This window comes from Sphaerodactylus townsendi, linkage group LG04 (assembly GCF_021028975.2).
Source record: "Sphaerodactylus townsendi isolate TG3544 linkage group LG04, MPM_Stown_v2.3, whole genome shotgun sequence".
NCBI classification, from domain to species: Eukaryota; Metazoa; Chordata; class Lepidosauria; order Squamata; family Sphaerodactylidae; genus Sphaerodactylus; species Sphaerodactylus townsendi.
In genome coordinates, this window is record NC_059428.1 from 101,795,952 (window position 1) to 101,818,877 (window position 22,926).

General features: G+C 40.1%; 1 protein-coding gene across 3 annotated transcripts in view; it reads right to left on the reverse strand.

Annotated features, from left to right (window-relative positions):
- TMEM255B (transmembrane protein 255B) overlaps window positions 1-22,926 on the reverse strand; it is a 74,360-nt gene that overhangs the window by 45,745 nt on the left and 5,689 nt on the right. The window contains exons 2-4 of one of the 3 annotated variants that reach the window (XM_048495519.1): window positions 18,153-18,214; window positions 14,569-14,631; window positions 9,829-9,867 (exon numbers count right to left, since the gene is read on the reverse strand). In XM_048495519.1, the coding sequence (XP_048351476.1) occupies window positions 9,829-9,867; window positions 14,569-14,631; window positions 18,153-18,214 (164 nt within the window). Of the gene's footprint in view, window positions 1-9,828; window positions 9,868-14,568; window positions 14,632-18,152; window positions 18,296-22,926 lie in introns of all 3 variants that reach the window. The other 2 variants (XM_048495517.1, XM_048495518.1) reach the window with 2 other exon arrangements.

The window sequence follows — 22,926 nt, forward strand, 5'->3', positions numbered from 1 at the left end:
AGACTGAGTGCCCAAATTGCAACCCAAAAACCACGTATTTATTGCAAAGTGCCAACACGGCAATTTAACCCGAATACTGAGGTTTTAGTTTAGAAAAAATGGTCGGCTCCGAGGTGTGCATTACTCGGGAGTAAGCTTAGTGGTAGTCGGTGGCTTTGCTTTGAAGCAATCATGCAACTCTTCCAACAGGTGAATCACGACCCTAGGAGGGTTTACTCAGAAGCAAGCCCCATTGCCGGCAACCGAGCTTACTCCCAGGTAAAGGACTGTGCTTTAGTTCTTCATATAAAAATCGGTGGGGTTTAACAGTGCTTAACAAGGTTACCTAAACTGCTACCCCAAAACTAGGTCTTAGGTTTAATGCTAATAATCAAGCCCAGCGGCCCCAGGCCAGCCTAGATGTGGGGGGGGCAATTTCCCCCCCACATGACAAACTCTGCGCGTGCCTACAGAGAGGGCTCTGAGTGCCACCTCTGGCACCCATGACATAGGTTCGCCACCACTGCTTTATACTGACTGCCTCCAGCTTCATGTTGTTGACTCCACTGCTGCCCAAGATTCACCTGGCTGGAGGTTGAGCTTGGGAGCAGAGCCAGCAGTATAAAGCTGTAGCAGTCAGATCAGCTGCTCTGTTTAAAGCTGGGCTCAGTCAATTAACAACATCCAATAGTGTGCCACAAAAGCAGTAACAGAATGAAGCAAGAACAAAGTAGCACACTAGGGTTGAAACACTATCAATCACCATATAACAAACATATAAAGTGTATATGTCTTTTTAATTCATAATCAAAAGTGTAATATCAGTGACATACACCTTATCCATTTGAATAACAACCTGTAATATCTATCTATATATACACGTTACAAAGGATATAGCCATCATATAAGAACATAGGTGTATTTCAAACATATCCTACAATAAATACATCATGCCATTAAAGTGCAAATTCAATTGTTGTGGAGTGGGAACGAAACCTGTGGGGTCACCTCTAATGTAGTATACAATATTATTATAATATTCATAGGTTTTGTGTCCCTTTCACAATGCGTCAATTTCTGGCCCCATAAAGTTCAACATGCCTGATGGAAAAATTGTAGTGGGGCTCTATATCAATGTCCAAACCTATAAGCGACCATAGATATGTGGCATTCCACAGTTTATGCATGTATCACCCACATCGCAATGGAAATTAAACAGGACCGATGTCCTCTCTGAACAATTGTCTTTCCAAGCAGAGACTGACAAGCCGGAACAGAGAACCATGTGCAAACCACAACACGCGTTTATTTGCGCTTTCGTCTATCTTCTTCAGTGCGTGAATTCTCCATATTTAAGATGCCAGTCAGGGTTATGTAATCATATTGTACTGGATACCCCTCAGGCTGTACCCCCTCAGGCTGTGATATATTTATTGAAGGATATGTTTGCAATACACCTATGTTCTTATATGATGTCTGTATCCTTTGTAGCGTGTATATATAGATAGATTTTACAGGTTGTTATTCAAATGGATAAGGTGTATGTCACTGATATTACACTTTTGATAATGAGTTACAAAGACATATACACTTTATATATTTGTTATATGGTGATTGATAGCGTTTCAGCCCTAGTGTGCTACTTTGTTTTTGCTTCATTCTGTTAAGGCTGGGCTCAGCCTGGCTGGATCAAGCTCAAAGCCTGCAGTTTAAAGCTGGACTCAGCCAAGTTGAACCCAGAGTCAAACAGGCCAGCCTGCTGCTGAACTTTACAGAACTTCAGAGCAGAGCAACCTAGTCGAATGCTTCCCAACTCCATGTGGAACTTGAGGAGTGGCACAGTTGTTCAGAAGGAAGGGGGCAGCCCACCAATCGCACCCCCCACATGACCTATCCAAGTGGCACTGGGGCTCCAGCCTACTCACTCACCCCTCATTACACCACTGGTTCTAGTACAAAGCTAACTGCTCTTCACCTACCTAGAGCCCAATACATGATCACACACCAGGTAAGACATGTATTCAGGAGGAGAAACCAGTTTAGATGTGTATCATTTCTAGAAGTCATTAACCCTGGTACTGAAGGTAATAAACTCTAGTTCACCTCAGCATGGTGCAGGACAGTGATGGTGAACCTTTTCGAGACCGAGTGCCCAAATTGCAACCCAGAACCCATGTATTTATTGCAAAGTGCCAACATGGCAATTTAACCTGAATACTGATGTTTTAGTATAGGAAAAAAAACTGTTGGCTCAAAGGCACGCATTACTCAGGAGTAAGCTTAGTGAAGCAACCGTGCAACACTTCGAATGGGTGAATCACAACCCTAGGAGGGTTTACTCAGAAGCAAGGCCAGTCTAGATGTGTGTGTGGGCGGGGTGATTTTCCGCTCCCCCTACATGACGAACTCGGTGCACCCGTGCCCACAGAGAGAGCTCTGAGTGCCACCTCTGGCACGTGTGCCATAGGTTCACCACCACTGGTGTAGGAGTTAGGGTGTTAGGCAAAGATCTGGGAAACATGTTTTTTTCTTTTTAAAAAAAATAATTTTATTAAAAAGTTTAGGGGGAAAAAAATAAAAAAGCATGAACATTTTTTTTAAAAAGTTCATCTTGTTATAAAAATACTGATGTTTAGAATTTCGAGTTTCTTTAGAGTCTTCTTCTTCCATGCTTCAACGAGATAGATTCTTTCCTTAGGTCTTTATGCAAAGTATTTCAATTTCTAGTCACTATTTATTATTTACATATAGATGACTCTGAGTTCATAACATCTTAATACAATAAGTAAATAATATAAATCCTATGTGCCCTCTATCAACAAATTTACATCTCTATGTCGTCATTGCAATGGGCAGATATTATTATTTGATAAGTTATCACAGCATGTCTTATAATCATGAAAATATTTAGGTATTCAGTGCAGGATGGTACAAGGGTACAGCAAGCCAATAATTGGACAACTTATTTTAACAAATAAAATCTAGATTCTACATTATGTCTAAGACCATTTCTGCAGCTATAGTGTTTAATTTTCTCCTTTTTGTCTACACAGAGAGAAACAAAAAAAAAGAATTATTAGCATATTTCCAACATGGAGCCACCAAATATACTTGAACTGGTCTGCTAACTAATAATCCGGCTGTAAAAATACATTAATACATTGGTAATAAACCTAAACAAACAAACAAACAAACAAACAAATGGAAATTTAAAAAGGAAAACAAACCCCATCTGGTTTGAATCCCCTTCGTGCCATGGAAGCCAGCCACACTCTCTCTCAACCTAACCTACCTCACACAGTTGTGGTAAGAATCAAACATGAACACACATCAAGCTGCATTATACTGAACCAGAGCATCAGATTAATATTTACTCAGACTGACAGCAGCTGTCCAGTGTCCCTAGAAGTGGTTTTTCACATCTTCTACTACCTGCACCTTTTAACTGGAGATCTTAAGGACTGAATCTAGGGTCCTCTGGATGCAAGCAGATGCTATACAAACAGACCTGTTGCTATGTCTCCATCCATAAGGGCATGGGCATTATCAATATCTGGCAAAACTATGACCAGGAAAACACATTTGTTACTATGGCAACAAAGCAGATTAATATCCTAGTGAAAGGTATTAAATGACAGGAATTCTTTACAGCTTGTTTGAGGTGATGCTATCAGGACAGAGATATGTGTATTATAAAACTGGTGGAGGGTACTAGTGGATCAGCAGTTGTCAAGCAGTTGGCCATGATATCATATCAAGTCTGTCTAGCTGATTCTCAACCCCAACCCTAATTATAGTGGAATGTATGCTCTACCTTAAACCATGAAAATTAAAATACATGAAATCTTGCGCTAGTACCCACTCCTCGGCTATTAAGAAGTCTTATCACTGCAATAGGCACCACGCTTCAAAATTTATGCGCTGTCACCCTAGCCTTTACAAAGGTCGGCGCCTTGGTAATAGCAGTGCTGTAATTGAGACTTCACTTTTGAATGGTCACAGCACAGAATATACGATTATGTCATGGGTACTGTGTGTTCATTATTAATTACTGCCTATTCTAGCTGTAGCACTTGCTACAATTATAATGGATTTCTAATGAGGAAAGAGTTTTGTAATTACCCAACTGTAGAATCATCCCTTGAGGAGGAAAAGGGCTATTTATAAGATCATCTAATTAGCTTCCCTTCAAAATACTTCAAGCATTCTGTTGCTCAAACGACTATCAAATGGTAAACCCCCTCCAGGTCAGAATAAGGTTCAAAATAAGAAGTACCAGTTCTTACCAATGTATCTGATTAGGGAAAAAAAGTACTTCAGCATAATTCACCTGCCAAAACAGATTTAATATGTAACACTCTCCCAGTACCCCACACCGAAAGTTGTAAAGATGGAGAACTGACTCATTTACTAGGATTAAAAAACTTCATTTTCATGTTTTAGGTCTAATATATACTAACTATACACTAGAATTTAAGAAGAACACATTCCTTTATATAGAATTTAATAGCATGAGGGAAATCGTTTTAGCAAGAATTTTATGTTAGACCCAAGACCAAGAACAAAATGCTTTATCAAGTGTGGGAAAAGAAAACAGTTGAGCGATACCAAAATGCAACCTCCCGCAAAAAGCCTTGCCATCATTTCACAGATGAAAATATGGCCATAATTGTAATGTAACATCCTAACTGTGCCACCCTAAATAAAGTAACTCCCTCTAAATCCATTGAAGAAAGTTGTCAACATTGCCCAGGTTGGCAGTTGCCAAATGTTCAAGGTGGATTCAGAAAAGGGAGAGGCATAACAGATCATATTGCAAATTTATGCTGGTTGCTGGAACATACAAGAGAATTTCAGAAGAAAATCAACTTGAGTTTCATAGATTAAAGCAAAGCTTCTGACTGTGTGGATCATGAAAAGTTATAGTTGGTTTTAAGAGAAATGGGTGTGCCATAACATCTGATTGATATAATGTGCAAGAAGCTAATGTTAGGGCAGAATATGGAGAAACAGAATTATTTCTAATTGGCAAAGGTGTCAGACAAGAATTCATTTTATTTCCCATCTCTTCAATCAATATGCAGAACATATCATATGGAAAGCTGGAGTAGATTTAAATGAAGGTGGAATGAAAATTGGTGGAAGAAACATTAAGAATTCAAGATATGCAGATGCCACTACGTTACTGGTGAAAAAATAGTTTAAATTTGAAATGACTACTGATGAAGGCTAAAGCAGAAAGTGCCAAAGCAGGATTACAACCAGACATCAAAAAGACAAAAGTAACAACACCACTCCAAAGATGACCATGAAGAAATTGAAATTGTTCAAGATGTTCTATTCCTTGGCTCAATCATCAACGAGAAAGGACACTGCAACCAAGAAATCAGGAGACTGAGACTGGGAAGGGCACCATGAAGTGTAAAGATTGTGTTGCTGGCAACCAAGATCAAGATAATCCATACCACAGTATTCCCCATTATTATACATTAGGGTGAAACTTGGACAATGAAGAAAGTTGACAGAAAGTTGGTTCATTTGAAATGTGGAGTTAGAGGAGAATTTTGAGGATACTGTAGACCAGAGGTGTCCAACTCTGGCGCCCCAGATGTTCATGGACTACAATTCCCACCATGCTGACAGGGGCTGATGGAAATCGTAGTCCATGAACATCTGAGGCGTCAGAGTTGGACACCCCTGCTGTAGACCACCAAAAGACACAGGTCTCGATCAAATCAAGCCTGAACTCTCCCTAGGAACTAAAATGATTAAACTGATATTATCATACTTTGGTCACATTATGAGAAGACACTGGAAAAAACAATAATGCTGAAAAAGCTGAAAACAACAGGAAAAGAAAAAGAACACTCAACACGAGGTGGATTGACTCAATCAAGGAAGCCATGTCTCTCAGTTTGCAAGACCTGAGAAGAACACATTTTGAAAGTTATTAATTCATAGAATTCACCATAGGTCAGAAGGGAAGGTGGCACTTATATAAAGGATGAGAGTGTTATTTTCATGGAGAGCCTCTGTGGTATAGGAAAAGAACTGGTTTTTATACCCTGCTTTTCTTTACATTTAAGGGATCTCAAAGCAGCTTACAATCATCTTTTCTTTCCTTCAACAGACACCTTATGAGGTAGGTGGAGCTGAGAGAGTTTGAAGACAACTGCACTAAGTGAATCAAAGTGTAGCTCAATATCAGTGCAGTGACTTTTGATATTTGTTTATACTTTTTTTTCTCCTCAGTTGGGTCCCCATCATTCTTCCATTTTATCAGTAGTTCAAGAAATGGAACAGTGTGTACTGTGTGATGCCTTTGAGTTCATGTACATATATTTTATATGTATGTTCATGAACATCCAACACCAACACTAACACCCCCCACAAAAATATAACTCCTACAAACACAGGGGAGGCAGCTAGTAACTGATAATATCTCAATTGAATGACGTATCTGTTCGTCTTTTTCTCCAACCAAATCAACGAATACCACTATCTGGACATGTGTAATGAACTTTATATGTGCTTTCCAGTTCTATTTGGGTTCTCAGTATTTTTCCAAACTTGTAGCAGCACAGTGCCCTATGGTCTAATTACAGCCCTGATCTGGATAGCGCAAGTTAGGCTTGTCTGCTCTCAAACACTAAGCAGCGTCAACCCTGGCAAGTACTTGGACGGAAGTCAGATGCAATTTGAGGGCAAAAAATGGATGTAGTGCTTGGTTTAGCCTGGGTTAAAATCAAGGCCAGCAGGCAGTAGAAAGGCGATAGTCCTTAGACTGGGCTACTGCTACTGTAGATATAGGCTGCGAATGGAAAGTGGAGCCATAACATACCTAGAGTACATACACTCTTGACCGAATGAGCTAATACAAATCTTGTGACATGTGAACCTTGTTATTATTCGTGAAAATGCTCAAAGAGTTCTGGAGTACCAACCAACGTAGTTTTGCTTTGCTTACCTAGTTGACGTTGCTAAATCAGACAATAAATCTTGGCCATATTTTGGTTCTTCAAATTTCTCAGTATCAGCATTTTAAGAAGAGAACATCATCCATCCAAAGATTTTATGATGGGTTGAATTTGTAGCGTAAACTGTGAGATTCACCATCTGTACTGCTAACAAAAATCTAACATCTGCAGAAATAAAACTGCACGTGCACGTTAAAAAATTCAGTAATTGCCCATGCATGCAAATGGCCATTTCTGCCTCACTATGTTCTGGCTCAATACCTCGCAGTATGAGGGCTGAAATAAACAATTAACTAGGCCCTCAATTTATGAAAGGTTAAGCTAAACTAGCACAGTACTGGCTTCCTTTTTAAAATTCTGCTTAAGGCTGCTCTATTTTAACTCCTTTTTTCATTAAATGTAAGCAAAATGCATAAGCAATGGTGTACCTGGGGGTGGGAACAGAGGGGGCAGATGCCCCAGGTGCCACTGACATGTTTCACATGGGGGTGGGCGCAATTTCAGAGTCAATTCCTTCAAGCCCCAGTCCCAGCCCAGTTTGTTTAGCTAGTTGAGCGAGTACAAATGGGCTTTGGAAGCACGGTGAGACTCCCTCTTCCTACCAGCAGGAAGCCGCTTTTTCTCCTGCAGTTTTGGCTTTGGGGGAGGGGGGAGAGGAAGGGGAGCCCAAGGAGGCATTGCAGACAGGTAGGAGCCAATGGTGGTTGACTGTTGCTGGCACATGGCATGCACTGCCTGGCAGCAATGGGAAGGGACTCTGTCTCTGGACTTGGTTGCTTGAATCCCCAGCCTGCTCTCCTGTGTCCCAGGCGGCTGACAACTCGCTCCATATCCAGCAGTCCTCTTGTTTGAAAGACTCCTCTGTGCCTGCTGCTTGACCACCCCAACCCTCCTGGGAACATAAGAGCTGGAAAAAGAACCCAGAGTTGATGGAGGAGGGTGGATTCTGCCCAGCAATTGTCATGGGTCAGGGGAGGCAGTTCAGGCAGGGAGGGGTGCAATTTCACTGCTGCTGGGGGGGTGCAATGGGTGGTGCAATTTCACTACTTGCCATAGGTGTCGTTCTTTTTATAGGTACACCACTGTACACAAGAAGCAGTAGCCAGAGCTGAAATGGAAGTGCACTGGGATGTGCAGCCCCATTAGCATCCAAATATTTCTCCACAGCTCACTGGAATTTCTGGATGTATCATTTGATGCCACGAAGATGCACCTAGAAACACAACTTTTATGCTTAACTACTTGCTTTCCTCTACAGTTGCACTGAAGCTATTGAGGTAGTTCCAAAGGTGCCCTTCCGTAAGCAGAAAACACTGCTACCCACACAAAGGGGATTCATTATTTTCATAAATTTTCCCCTCAAGCTGCAGTTGCTCCATCCCACACTGCAACCCAACCTTTTGGGGGTGGTGAGAGAAGAGGCTGGAGGTATTTGTTCTGCCAATGACACTCTACTGGTGGTTTTCATTAACCCCATTCATTTTCCCTCTTTGTTTATTGCCTATTCTTCCCCCTCTTCTTTATAAAAATATATACACTGCTCTATTCTATACTATACCGATTTCCTTGGAAACATATTTGGGATGAAAGAGCTGGGACCCTTCAATGCATACAAACACCATGGAAATGTTTTAAAGTTATGACTTATATGAAATGTGACTTACATAAAAGAAAAATGCCATGTTCTAAATTTTAACCACTAGCAATTAAATATAAGTAATATTATCACTTGCTACTGCCATGCTCAAAAATACTAAATAAGATATCTGATATATGCTTACATTATTTGTCTCAAAAATACTACATAAGATATCTGATTTGGAACTTGTTCAGAAATGCTAGAACTGAAGTCCTTATGGCAAGAGGGAACTAGTCCAGTCCAACATGACATGCCTAATGCTTGGTAGTTTTCCTTTGTTCTCATTTCAGGTTCAAACACACACACTTGTAATAGCCAATAATGTTTCCTCTTAATAGCTTCTGTGAGAACACCATGTAACTATTCTATTAGGAATCAATTTAAGTCATTCATGCTGCAGTACCACCAAATTTCTGCCAAACTTTGCAAGTTCTCACAATCACATGAAGATAGTTCAAAATCACCTGGAAATGCACTGATACACAGCTACGTGAGACTGCAGAATGCCATATTATCTCAGCTGCACTTTCTCGAACTGTCTACAAGAACTGTTAGCATCTGGTATAGTTATGTGCATAATTCTGGTTCCTTTGGGACTATCTTCATATATTTTCCAGACATGGTGAGATGAAAGTGAGAAGTGATATTTGCATCATGGCTGCATGTAAATTCAGAACTGACTCCAGGATTTGGGGAGTGGTTCTTAGAGGTCTCCATTAACCTAAAATTGATAACAATTAACCTAAAATAACAACTTTTCACATAGCCTTGACCTTTTTCATGCTCTGAGCAAAATGAAAATGTCTAGCGACTGACCTTGCTAGCCTTACTAACCAGCTCCTTACTAACCAGCCTTAAATACAGTTATAATGGGTGCCAACTGTACCAAACATCTGTCCACATGAACCCAGCCATGAGAATGAGTAGGTTCCTCTTCTATGCTCAAGTCAAATGATCCAGTGATCCACATGTGAAAGGATTCTTTTCCTGTTTTCCCCTCTTCCCCTAAGTATTTCTGGCCCCAAAAAAGTTGATTCCAAGAGTACCAGCAGTCACGTGGACTGACAGCTAACAAATTCAGTAGGCTATTATGAAGAGGGTGAAGGTGGCAGAATCTTCCCTCTTCTGTCAGTGGGGCCAGCTCTACTGACAGAACCAACAGGAAAGGCCATTTCCACCCCTTCCCCACTGCAGCCCATCAACATACATAGCTATTACTTCATGTGGCCTTACCATTGCAGGAATCAACTTCTCAAGGGTTGTAAATGACTGCTGCAGAAAGCAGGAAAGATTGCTCAAATCAATCCATAGTGAGTAACTTATAACACTAAATAACCATTAGTAATTTATGCCAAAAATTAAAGGGGTCTAAGTTGTGAGTGTGAATCTTAAGGTAGAACATTAGTAATTAGTAATTAGGTAGAACATTAATTAAGGTAGAACATTAGTAATTAGTAATTACTATGTTAATAGCTAGAGGCGTAGCTGAGCCAGAGTGCGCCCGGTGCGCACTCTGTGTTTTCTCCCCCCCCCCTCCATGGCGCCCTGCTCCCCCTGCCACACTTACCTTAGTTCAGCCTGGAAAAGCGGTCTGTTCCCTTCAGGATGAAAACGGTCTGGTGGGAACTACACTTCCCAGGAGACCTTGGGGCTCTCAAGGTCTCCTGGAAGTGTAGTTCCCACCAGGCCATTTTCAGTCTGAAGGGAACAGGCCGCTTCTCCAGCCTGCACTGTTTCAATAAGGTAAGTGTGGGGGGTGGGGAGTGAAGTGCTGCGGGGGGTGATTTTACACCCCCCAGGCATGCACCCTGTGCAACGCACACACCCCGGTCCCCTGGTAGCTCCGCCTCTATACACAGCATCACAAGGAGACTGATATCATTCCCTCTGAAATGTTGGCTTTTCTGTGTATTCAGGCAAACTCTTGCCCAAACAGCAAGATTATAAGTGAGCGGTACTATCTCAGTTGGATAGCTATTCAAAGCAGATCTTGTCTAAAGAAGATTCAGTGGGTCAGTTGTGTTTTACGTTTGAAGTCCATGCCAGAATCAAGAAAAATGTTTTCCCTATGTTAAATTTAATGGTGAGATAGTCCTTTTCTGGAATTTTTATATGTTCTACCTTAAGACTCACAACTTAGACCACATTAAGCCAAATGAAGACTATAAATGTATAACAGTCCAGCAAAGACCCCTAAAAGTCATGTTTTTGCTTTCCATCCAAACAACAATATTGTCAATCATCTGGCAGACCCCCCAACGCACATTGGCAAGCTGCATGCATCTTGAAATGTTGCAAGCTATACAGGTTTGATCAATAGGAATAATTATGTGTGAAGGAGTGAACCTTGGAATAAACAGAGAGATGCAGCTTGATGGCCTTCAAATCATTACCAATTCCATGATTTCATATTACCAGTGTCAAGTTGATTCCAACAAGACACTGGAAGTCAATGTGCCTGAAAGTAGTCTGTGAGTAGTCTGCTCTCATTAGGAATGTTCTGATATAGTTTACAACATTTCACCTGTTTTCTGTAAATTGAAAAATTGAAATACTACAGTTCACATGAGCAAGAAGATGATTTCACATAAATTGTCTTCACTCATATGAAAAGACTTTTAGTAAGAATCAGCCTGTACCACCTCACTGGAGCAGACTCTGAGACATCAAAAATCAGAATTGCCATGGCATGGAACACAGAAACACAATTTACAGCCAACATTAAGGAGTGACACTTGAACAGTCACACTGTGCTACTTAATACTCCCTTGTGAGCATCAATGAAAACACTTGGTTAAGCATGGTTATAGGTTAAGCCTACCAAAAATATAATCAAGAAACACCCACCCATCACCAAAGAAAAAGCTAATAAAATTACAAATCAATATAACAGTACAGAACACCAGCTGAGGCACTGCAGCTATCCATCAGCCAAGAACTTCCATTCCCAGATGCTCCTTTATTGATTAAATTGAGACAAGCACATTTCCTGGCTTTGACTAGCATCCCTGTTGAGGACAATAAGACAGCCATGAAAAAGAACCTAAAACCATCTCTGACATGCTTAAATAATAAGATTTTAAAAGTGACCATGACAAATGTCATGCTATTATTTTAATACCTTTTGTGTTTTTTTTAATTTGGACTTTTGAGTTAATGGAGAAGGTGGTATTTTCTGCTGTTTGATGCCTGTGTTGTCCTCTGTTTATTTGTTTTGATTATTTTAAGTGTTGGGTTTTATGATCTGACAAGTGGTAGACCCACAAGGACACACAGGGGAAGAAGTATTACATTACTCCCTGCTCTGTTGGTTTCTCTGGTACTGTTGTGATAAGCTCCAAGCCTTCCATCCAGGCCAAAAACCTCTACCAGTCACCTAGAGGGGCTTGAAGTAAAAAATCATTCACAGCATGCTTCCTGCTTCAGGCCAAAATCTGCAATCACCTTGCTGGCCACTGCAGAGGGGGGAAAGGATGCTTGGCAAACAAAGCTTAAAAATATGGAATCATAGAGTTGAAAGAGACCACAAGGGCCATCAAGTCCAACCCCCTGCAATACAAGAACACACAATCAAAGCACTCCGGACATATGTTCATCCAGCCTCTGTTTAAAAATCTCCAAAGAAGGTTATAGGTAGTGTTTTCTATTCCAAGCCTCCCACCCACGGTCACCCCGAATGAGCTAATCAGCGATCCAAGTATGGAGCAGAAAGTGTGATAGATACATCTTTTGCTCCAAGCCACCTTCACTTGGGTGGTTGTTGAGCTTAAGTGATGCAGTTTCATGAGATACCATTTTGTATTTTTGGAGTAATCGGATTTCTTCTATAGTACAAGCAGCAAATCAAAACTGAACTGATAATCAATGATATATATACACCGTTTGTACTAAGACCTTCATAAGTTGTCAAAATAAGTACTCTAACAAACCATATAGTCCAATCCTGAAAATGTTTTCAGACAAGTACATCCTATAGAATTTTATGGTGTTTACCTAGTAACTATGCTATGGATTACTGCTTTAGTTATTTTCAGGCACATTTTTATATCGTCAAACAACTACCTACCAAAATTACCTGCCAAAAACCCCCCACAATATTTGAGGTGCCAATTATATACACATATTTTATCCAACCCTTCTTTCAAGGAGTGCAGGGCAATGTACAACTTCCTTCCTCATTTTATCCTCACAGCAATCCTGTGAGATAGGTTAGTCCAGTGGTGGCGAACCTTTGGCACTCCAGATGTTATGGACTACAATTCCCATCAGCTCCTGCCAGCATGGCCAACTGCCCTTATATAAAGCAGTGGTGCGACCGCACTTGGAGTACTGTGTTCAGTTCTGGTCGCCACATCTCAAAAAGGATATTGAAGAGATAGAAAAAGTGCAGAGAAGGGCAACGAGGATGATTGAGGGACTGGAGCGCCTTTCTTATGAGGAGAGGCTGCAGCGTTTGGGACTTCAATCATATCCCCCCTCAGACGTCTCCTCTCTAAACTAGAGAGGAGACGTCTGAGGGGGGATATGATTGAAGTCTATAAAATTATGCATGGGATAGAAAATGTTGACAGAGAGAAATTTTTCTCTCTTTCTCACAATACTAGCACCAGGGGGCATTCATTGAAAATGCTGGGGGGAAGAATTAGGACTAATAAAAGGAAACACTTCTTCACGCAACGTGTGATTGGTGTTTGGAATATGCTGCCACAGGAGATGGTGATGACCACTAACCTGGATAGCTTTAAAGGGGGCTTGGACAGTTTTATGGAGGAGAAGTCGATTTATGGCTACCAATCTTGATCTTCTTTGATCTGAGATTGCAAATGCCTTAACAGTCCAGGAGCTCGGGAGCAACAGCTGCAGAAGGCCATCACTTTCATATCCTGCATGTGAGCTCCCAAAGGCACCTGGTGGGCCACTGCGAGTAGCAGAGAGCTGGACTAGATGGACTCTGGTCTGATCCAGCTGGCTTATTCTTATGTTCTTATAACATCTGGAGTGCCAAAGGTTCGCCACCACTGGGTTAGTCTGAAAGAAACTGGCCCACCATCACGTAGCAAACTTTGAGGCAAAGTGCAAATTTGAATCCAAATCTTCTTAGATATGCAATATAACCACTGCACCACCCTATGTGTAGCAGCTCACCAGGTGTTTGATAGACACTGTACTTTTACAACCTGCCCTGGGATTTGGAGGAAAAAGAGGGGGCACATCTTAAAGCAATTGCTTGGCAACAGAACACGATTTGCTGTACTGTATTCAATTTGGCTGATCAGAGGCCATGCAGACTTGACCTCTGGAAAAGCCTCAAAATGAATTTCAAAGCATTGCTAAGGCAGCTTTTTAGCTTTCAACATTTAAGAGGGTAACAGTTTTTTGAAGAATATGTAAGCAGCCAACAGGGACAATGATCCACTAATCTCTCTTCAAACTTAACACACGTTGAGCTTTATGAGGTTTACCCTGCAGAGCGCTTTGGGGAGCAGCATCTTGAACAGCTTCTTTCCAGTTCCAAGAAATGTGTGTATTTATTCTGTTACTTTAATTGCCTCTTGAATATAAAGTTGTCTTAAGAATTGCACTGGAAGTTGCTTTTAAACAGAGTTACACTCTTCTAAGTCAATTTACATCAATAGGCTTAGAAGAATTTTATTCTGTTTAGGATTGTTCTGGTTGGCACCTTTGGAAAAAATTACTGAAATTCGCAGTGAACTGTACACTTCTAAAGTAACAGGACAGATATTGGCAGGGAAACAGAACGTAGGATAACAAGAACTGATGACTTAAATTCTGCACTTCTTATCGATTTGAACCTTCTCTGGATATCACCAGGAATTATTTACGAAAAACAGCATTCAGGATTTAGCCTTCATTACTAACAGGATCATAAATTTCCTCTTTTTTCCCCTTTCAAATTACGCCTTTTAAATTATTTAGATTTTAAAACCAGGATTTAAATGTACAGCTTCTTACCATTTGTTTCCGGTTCTCTACCAGATGGATACCAATAATCCCCAGGAAGGATCCAAAGCCAAGCTACAGCATACAACAAACCAAGAAAAATAGGTCAAATTAGCTATTTAACATAAGACAAAATCAATGTTAGTTACACAGAAAAAGACAGTAAGCAAGATGTCATAGCTTATTAGTCAAGAACCTCTTTTGCATAGGCAACAGGTTGGATCCTGATTAAATTGCAATTTTGATCTGTTCCCATTCCTGCTACAGATCTCCCCATCTCATTCTTCATGGTGTCCTTCCCCCAGGAACAGCAATTTTTGCAAATAATTGCAGTGGAAGGAGGGATGGAAGAAAATGTAGCCTGGCTCCAATTTTCTATTTTCAATTTGCGCTGAGCTTTAGTAAGTCGAATATTTTTCCTTTCATGAAAGCTAATTGGAACTTGGTGCATGTGTAAACCCCTAGGTAGGAAGGGATGCCAGGAAGGGATGGAGCCGTCTAGAGGCAGAAAGGTGTAGAATGTATGGAAAGCAGAAGAAGGAAGCAAGGCTGGCTGTCTAGGAGCTCAAAATTTAATTATAGACTCTTAATGCCCTCTTTAAGGTAACTATGATATTTGTATGGGAATAAGTAAGGGAGGATAATTTTTGTTCTAATTGTACATTTAATTGTAAATTTTAGAATTGATTGTTTCAGGGTTGTATTTATTTGGTGGGGGAGTTCTCCTAGGACCTTCATCTTCTGAAGCCAGTGGAGCAAGAGTACACTTGGAGACTTTCTGGGCCACCAGAAAGGAAAGGAAACAGACTTGGGGTTGGCAAGCTGTGAAAAAGGGGAAAGTTAGTTATTAAACTTGAATAAGGTCATGGTTTTGTTGTATTACAAAGCTCTATATTGATAAATGATTTAAGTGAAAAGTAAAAAAAAATGCAAATCCCCAACGCCATCGTCTATTATCAGAATTTATAATTTACAATTAATTCATAAATGGTACGAGAATCAGGCTGCCCAGTGAAGAACAGGAAGCAATGTATTATGCTTGAAGGGGAAGGAAGGTATAGAATGGTAAAGAGTCAGTAGACCACCATCAACAGTGGGTGGAATCCCCTCATAGAATAGCCTGGCATGGCTGTCGCACGTTAAGGTTGTTTTTGTTTTGTTTTTAATTCCACAATCAGGTCTAAAAAAAAAGACAGTAATGAACAAATGAGACTGAATTTCAATAGAGTGACACCATCATGAACTGAATGCTATGTTAAAGTGACGTAATTAATCATGGCAAGTTGGGATTATACGGCAGTGTAGAGAACTGATGCATGGTAGAAAGTTCTTCTGCTCCTGAAATGCTCCAGGACTGACAACTTCCAGTTTCCGCAATGTGGCACACTCTGTCACAGATAATATATCAGTGGGCCAGAATCTTATATATCTGTACTCACGGTGATGGCTGAAACAACCTTCCATTTGGTCCAGTATATACCCTTTACCACCATGTGATATTCACTCTAACCTGGCTGTATCAGTCAACAATGCATAACAGCCTAGAAATGGAACAACAAACGGCAGATCGGAGACCTCCTACCAAAGACAAAACATGCATAGAAAAGACCTCTACAAACTGCATTTTTCTCTACAAACTGCAGTTTGTAGTTCTCTACAAACTGCATTTTTAAAGCCCTTTCTTTCGGTTTAGCACCAATTGTAAGTGGAGCCTGCAGGCATTGGAATCAGGGCACAAGGAGATTGTCTGTTATCTCTCCTACTATTTCTACTATCTCTTTCAACTGAGTCTTAGACAGGATTTGCCCATTATTCAATAGGTCAATATATTAGTATAATTGCTTTTGTATCCAGGCTTGAAATGGGAATTTAGTAATTCACTACTAAAGCTGCCATGATGGATTAAGGAAGCCAGGTGGGAGAGCTATCCTTTTCTTTCAATTTATCCTTCATTTCTTTCAACTACTCAAAACTATTGTACTGTAAAGCTTAGATCTATCTTGGTAAACTGAAGACATTCATGGATAATGGGGCATTTCCTGCTCCGTTAACTAGTAAAGGGACATCAGTGAGTTCCGCAAGGCCTGTAAGACCGAGCTCTTCCACCAGGCTTTTATACCTTGCCAGCCGGCCTGATCGGAACATCATGACCTCCCATGGGTGTCTTTTATGGGGCTTTATCGCCATCTGTATATTTATTGCTCTGTTGTTTTAAGTCTTATGGCTGTTTATAATATTGATTTTATTGTTTTATTGTAGTGTTTTACCTGATTATATTGATCTTTGCCACCCTGAGCCCTATTGGGAAGGGCGGGCTACAAATAAATAAATAAATAAATAAATAAATTCTGGAAGTATGACAACTTCAGAACTGAATAGGTCTCTTAAACACAATGGTTTGTTTTTGTGCATTATAGGAAAAAATTAAATGCATTTTAAAGATTAAGCACAGCTTGAAATATTAAGTTTTAAAAGGCCCAATTTTAAAGGATTCTCCTGAGCTGTGTAGCCTTGCAGAAATTCCATATGCAGGATCAAGTATTATGATCGTAATTATTAACAAATAACATTAACAAAAATAATTAAATGAACAGCTAAAAATTCTAAAAATAATATACAGCAGGTTTACAGAATGTTTCACATTTTCTTTATTAATTTTCTCTGGAATACATTTTTCTTCTCCTCTGGATGAAAACATTTTCAATCATAGCGTGATGTTGTAAATAAGACATTATCTTGCAACACAGATAGATTAACTTGAACTCATTTGTGTATTCCCATACTTAATGCACCATAAATCTATTTATGTTAAATACAGTGGGAAATAATTATCCGTTAGGCTCTCTCTATTAAATATTACTCATGAGGGAGAAATGCAGCTGAAGCTATAACATTCCTACCAACATTTCTAGAGTGGTGTGCATTCCTCCAACCTGCCCTGACCTCAGTCTGAGTACATACAGTACTCCTTCAAGATGTGCACTCTGCATTTCTTTCACAGACAAGCACTCATGTCCATTAACATTAGTTAGAGCAAATGTCCTCAAATTTCACAAAACCTGCTCCTAGATCACAAAACTTAATGTCATACTGACATTCAGGCAGAAACATGTAGATGTTTAGACTGAGGTACCAGCTTCTTCCTCAACATATTTATAGCTTTTTTATTCACTTGCATTGACTGTGGTGATTCCCAGTGTGGTACCCGGGGATACTATGGTGTCTGCCAAGATATTACCTGGCATCTACTCGTTTCTTCCCTGAAATATCTCTTCCCCAGAGTAATTACTGGATTTCCTCTAGTACAATAGGATTTGTTTCAGCTCATTTTTGTGTCTATAGGGGACATCCATTTGGCAACAGCTGCTTCCATCAGAAGAGGATGATTGACTTAGAACCTATTTACATTTTGTAAAACCTCCAGCCCCTATAGTAGCAGTTGCACCTCTCCCCCCATGGCAGCAATTCTGTTGTGGCACTCACTATATGTTCTCAGATCTCCCATAGTCCCCACAGATTCAACAAAATTGGGGACCCCTGATGCAAAGTATAGCATAGTATTGACATGTCTGATACATCATTTCTACTTCACTTACGATTATTCCTGGGTAATAGCCTCCCACGGTTACATTTTCGGTCCTTGTAGTAGCTGCAAGGCCTATGGTCAATATGAAAGTAGATACAACCAACAAAGCAACAGTGAACCAAAGAGAAGTTTTCTTTCTTTTTGCAAAGTGCCCTGTGGAAAAATATGCAAATGCACATATATGAAAGTTAATTATTCCAAAAATTAGTAAGTTTGCTACATTTGTGTGCAATCCTATATTAAGACATGATTTAGAAGTGACATTATGTTCAAGAAAGCTTAACTGTGTGATGTTGCATACACACCATGTCTCCGTTAACCTGGATGCAGTGTTAGCATGTATGCAATGTTAGTATGTCAAAGATCCATAGCCTATGTAAACTTTGCATTGGCATGCTAACTGCATTTGTAGTGACACAGTTTAAATGAGACTTTGGAAATATGCAAATTTTCATGGGTAAATCCTTAGTTATATTGGGCGTAAGGAGTTCAGAGTAAAATATTAGCCTCATGGTAACCCTGTGATACCATGGTAACTCAGCCTAGACTGAGAAACAGGTGCTTGCCTAAGACCTCCCAGTGAGTTTCATAGTTGAATGTGTCCTGTATTTATACTACCATAGTTGTTAAAGCTAGAAGTTCAAAGAAAAGTAAAAAGTAAATCAAGAATAATCCAAAGTAGTGATGTAGATAAGAATACCTGCTTCCTATTTCTTTTAGAAGCTGATATATATCCCAGATAAGTATTTAATTTAATGGACATTATCAAAGAACATTGAAACTATACACTGCTATATTTTATCTCATAATAGCTGTCCTGAAGGTAGTCCATTGAAAACTGCTTGTAACAGTAGGAGTTAGTAGGCATGTCATATTCATGCCACTTTCATACCCTTTAGTCATTCATTTCTTAAATCACCTTCCTTAGACCTTCCATGAGCCTAAGTGAACCTGTCTCAAGCAAAAGACTCAGAATTAAAAACCATCCACTGTGGCTGTAGAATTGCAATCAACTTCACAGGTGTTTAACTTCACAGGTGTTTTCTCGACACAAATATATGGCAACCTATATTCCCAGATCTGCATCAGACAAAATAATTCAAAGTGCTAGGTACTCTGATTAGCAGGGTGCAAACTGCTATCTTCTTTATCAGTTTAGCTGTGTGCATCCAAATGCTCTATATCAGGGGTCTGCAACCTGCGGCTCTCCAGATGTTGATGGACTACAGTTCCCCCTGCCACCATGACCCCTGCTCTATATCAATAGCATTGCATAGTGCAAACCAAATACTAGCATGAAACAAGAAAACAAGCAGAATGCTCATAAAGTATGGTTTTAAAATGCTCCATAATTGTTTAGTTGTATGTTATATCTATTAAAATTCACATTTACTAATAATATGCATTTTTAGTACTAATTCAACTTCAGTTTTTAGAATGAGCTCCTTCTGCTGCACTACAGAAGTTTCCATTTCCAAAACTATAATTCTTATTCTTATGACACCAAAAGAAATTGCCAGCTCTGTCTCATCTGTTTGGGTTCATATGCATTACCAGTCACTAAATAAAATGGTCTCTGACATGTTTAGATGGAAATGGAGGCTGGCTCACTTACCAGTCAGAATTTGCACACTTGCCTGTCTTCCCATTCATGCCATTTTATACTGTTGCAACATAAGAAGCAACCAGCAGCTTTTGTCAGACATCTTCAAACCGTACACAACAAATCAATAAAACTTTTTTTTTTGGAACATAGGCATGTGAGTTGTTGAACCATTACAGTCAGCTTATAATTTTTGTAGGCTTTTATTGGCAAAGCAATGATTGCACTTGGATACCACAGTAATAGGAACTACATGAAAAATCTAAAAGGTAGCTAATGTTACTTCTATACCACCATTAATTTGAACACTGTTTACCATGCTCTTAAACCAGCTTTTAAAAGAGTTTATTATAAGGAAGATGCTAACACCACTGAACATTCAGTATATAAACTTGGAGAGAAAATATGGGAAGTTCTATATCAGGGTTTTTTTCCCCCATAGTGGGCCACTTTATTTACAAGGCTGTGTGTCCTGCATCTATCCCTAAGCATAGCCATTCAGTACCTCCAACATGACAACAATGTCCCTGAATGTCAGCATCAAAAGATTTTATTCTTGGTGTACAAGTATTGGATGTGTCTCAAATGTGAATTAAATGTATTAGAGGCTTTCTTTATATCTATTTCCATTTGGTCAGAAATTCTTCATGATACCACAGTTTTCATGATGTTAATTATAGCAAAATTAAACTTGAAACAGCTCAATTTTATGGATTTATTTTGCTAAAAATTGAACGTAGGCGGCACCCTGAGGATGTGCCCATGGGCTGTTCGTTGGACACCTGTGTCCAATATTGTACAGCATGACAACAGTTTTGATGAGGAAACTTGCCCTGTTCAAAGAAGTACAGCCTAAAACACAAATAGAAAATACAGGTTTCCACCACCCAAACTCTCTACATACAATCAGATAATCCTAGACATAAAACACAACAAATCCCTTAATGTCTAAAATGAAACAGTCCATACACCAGGCTCACATCTGAATTCACAGACTGCTGATGTAACCTCAGCTTGTGGGTTCTGTGGGGCAGGACTTGGAATGAGTTGCAACAACAATTTTTAAACAACAAAATGGTTTACTTTTCTTTACAATTAACACTTTTAAAACATCAACATTTAACGTTACAATTCAAGGTCCTGTTCAGGTTGCATTTCAAGTCCTTCTATTTACAGTCTACTGATATTGCCAAGTCCAAATTCTTCTTTGCAAGTTGGCTGGCTCCTGAAGACTCCAAGGGCTTGATGAACAGGTTGCAACATGATGAAGGTCTCCAGGAGAACTCTCACCCATTACAACCACAAAAGAAAACCCTTAACAAGGTGTTAAGGGCTTATAGAAATCAAGGTCCGAGTCTGGTACCCTTGTCTTCTGCAAAGAGCTCTTTCAGCCTTTCTGCTGCTCTGAGTCTCCACCCCCTTACTGGGTCAACCCATTCTGGGCCAACCCATTCTGGGCATGGGGGTTACACTGACACTGAAGTTTGAAAGTCTCCAAAGAAACTTATCGGAAAAACTCTGAATCAGCATGAACTCCAATACACATGTATTTGAATACTCATGTTGTTTAGTAATGCAGATATATTTAAATGGGGTAACACATCCACAGTGTAAGAAAATATAATCTCCCACTCACTGTATTATAATCCAGTCACCATCCTTTGTGTCAGACTCAGTGATAATGTCTGGTAAGGAAATCAGATGACCACACCTCTTACAGGTAAACAATACCTCTTCCCCTTTTAAAATATTTAAATATGTCTGTGGGGAAATGGAAAGAGATTTGCAGCGTATCTATTCACTGCAAGTCTTTTGGCCCTTTTTGGTCCAGTCATTATAGGAGGAAACAGGATAGCTAAAGAAACTATCCAACAAAAGATATCATTTACTGGGGCATTTACAGACTCCGTAAAGTGCATCATAGGTAGATAGACTGTCCTGCTTCTCAGATGTGGTTTAGTGCTTCTACAATGATTTTCCTTGTATTGCCTTTGTTTACAGATAAATTCCAAATCCTACTGAAATAGTCACAAAGGGAATGAAGTAGGATGCTTTTATATGTTAAAGTCAAAGGAAAAATTAAAACATGTCATTTTGTCCTTGGCCAATAGGCAATGTAGATGTAAGTCTTTGAGATATATTTAACAACAATATGAACAATTATATTTAGCCAATTTATCCTGCATAATGGTGATTTCTCAGGAACCTTTTTTGTAGTAAAATCCCCCCACCCTGCAGCATTACAAATGGCTTGTTTGACCACACTAGTGTTTGCTGCCACAGCTGAGTCAATTTCATAGGTCAGTGATGGCGAACCTTTTTGAGCCGAGTGCCCAAATTGCAACCCAAACCCCACTTGTTTATCGCAAAGTGCCAATCCGCCAATTTAACCTGAATGCTGAGGTTTTAGTTTAGAAAAAAACAGTTGGCTCCCTCTTCCTCTGCCACACCCGTTCGAGCAGGGGCCAGCCTGCTCTAGCCTCCAGCAAGTCCCACGCGCACCGCTCTGTGCCTCTCTAGCATCTCTGCCTCCTCTGTGCCCCCACCCCTCAGGCAGCAGCCACCCAGAGCACAGGCACCAGGCCCGCCAGCGAAGTCCTCCCTGCTCACCACAGTGCGCACACATCGTGTTCAGTGGCCCAGGCTAGCCTAGATGTGTGTGTGTGGAGGGTGATTTTCTGCCCCCCACATGACAAACTCTGTGTGCGCGTGCCCACAGGGAGGGCTCCGAGTGCCGCCTCTGGCACCCATGCCATAGGTTCGCCATCACTGTAATAGGTGAAACTGCCACACTGTGCACCCCATTAGCCAAGTGTCATGATTTAAGGGAGATGTAGAACATCCCAAAAGAAGTCTCCCACCCTGTGTATTTCACAGATACACTCCACTTACTGCCAACAGATCTTCTGAAGATGCCAGCCACAGACGCAGACGAAACGTCAGGAGTAAATACTACTGGAACATGGCCATACAACCCGGAAAACTCACAACATCCTAATAAATTTCATTAATGGTGCATTTTATCACAAAACCAAGCATGATGAACTAATGTGTTTGAAATAAATTGTCAGATCTGCTTTCGGTTATTACTTCCTCTGCTTAAATGCTTGACTTGTCCAGTGTGAAGAAACTAATGGGAATCCAGTACTACTGAAAATCCCAAGAAAGAATCCTGTACCAA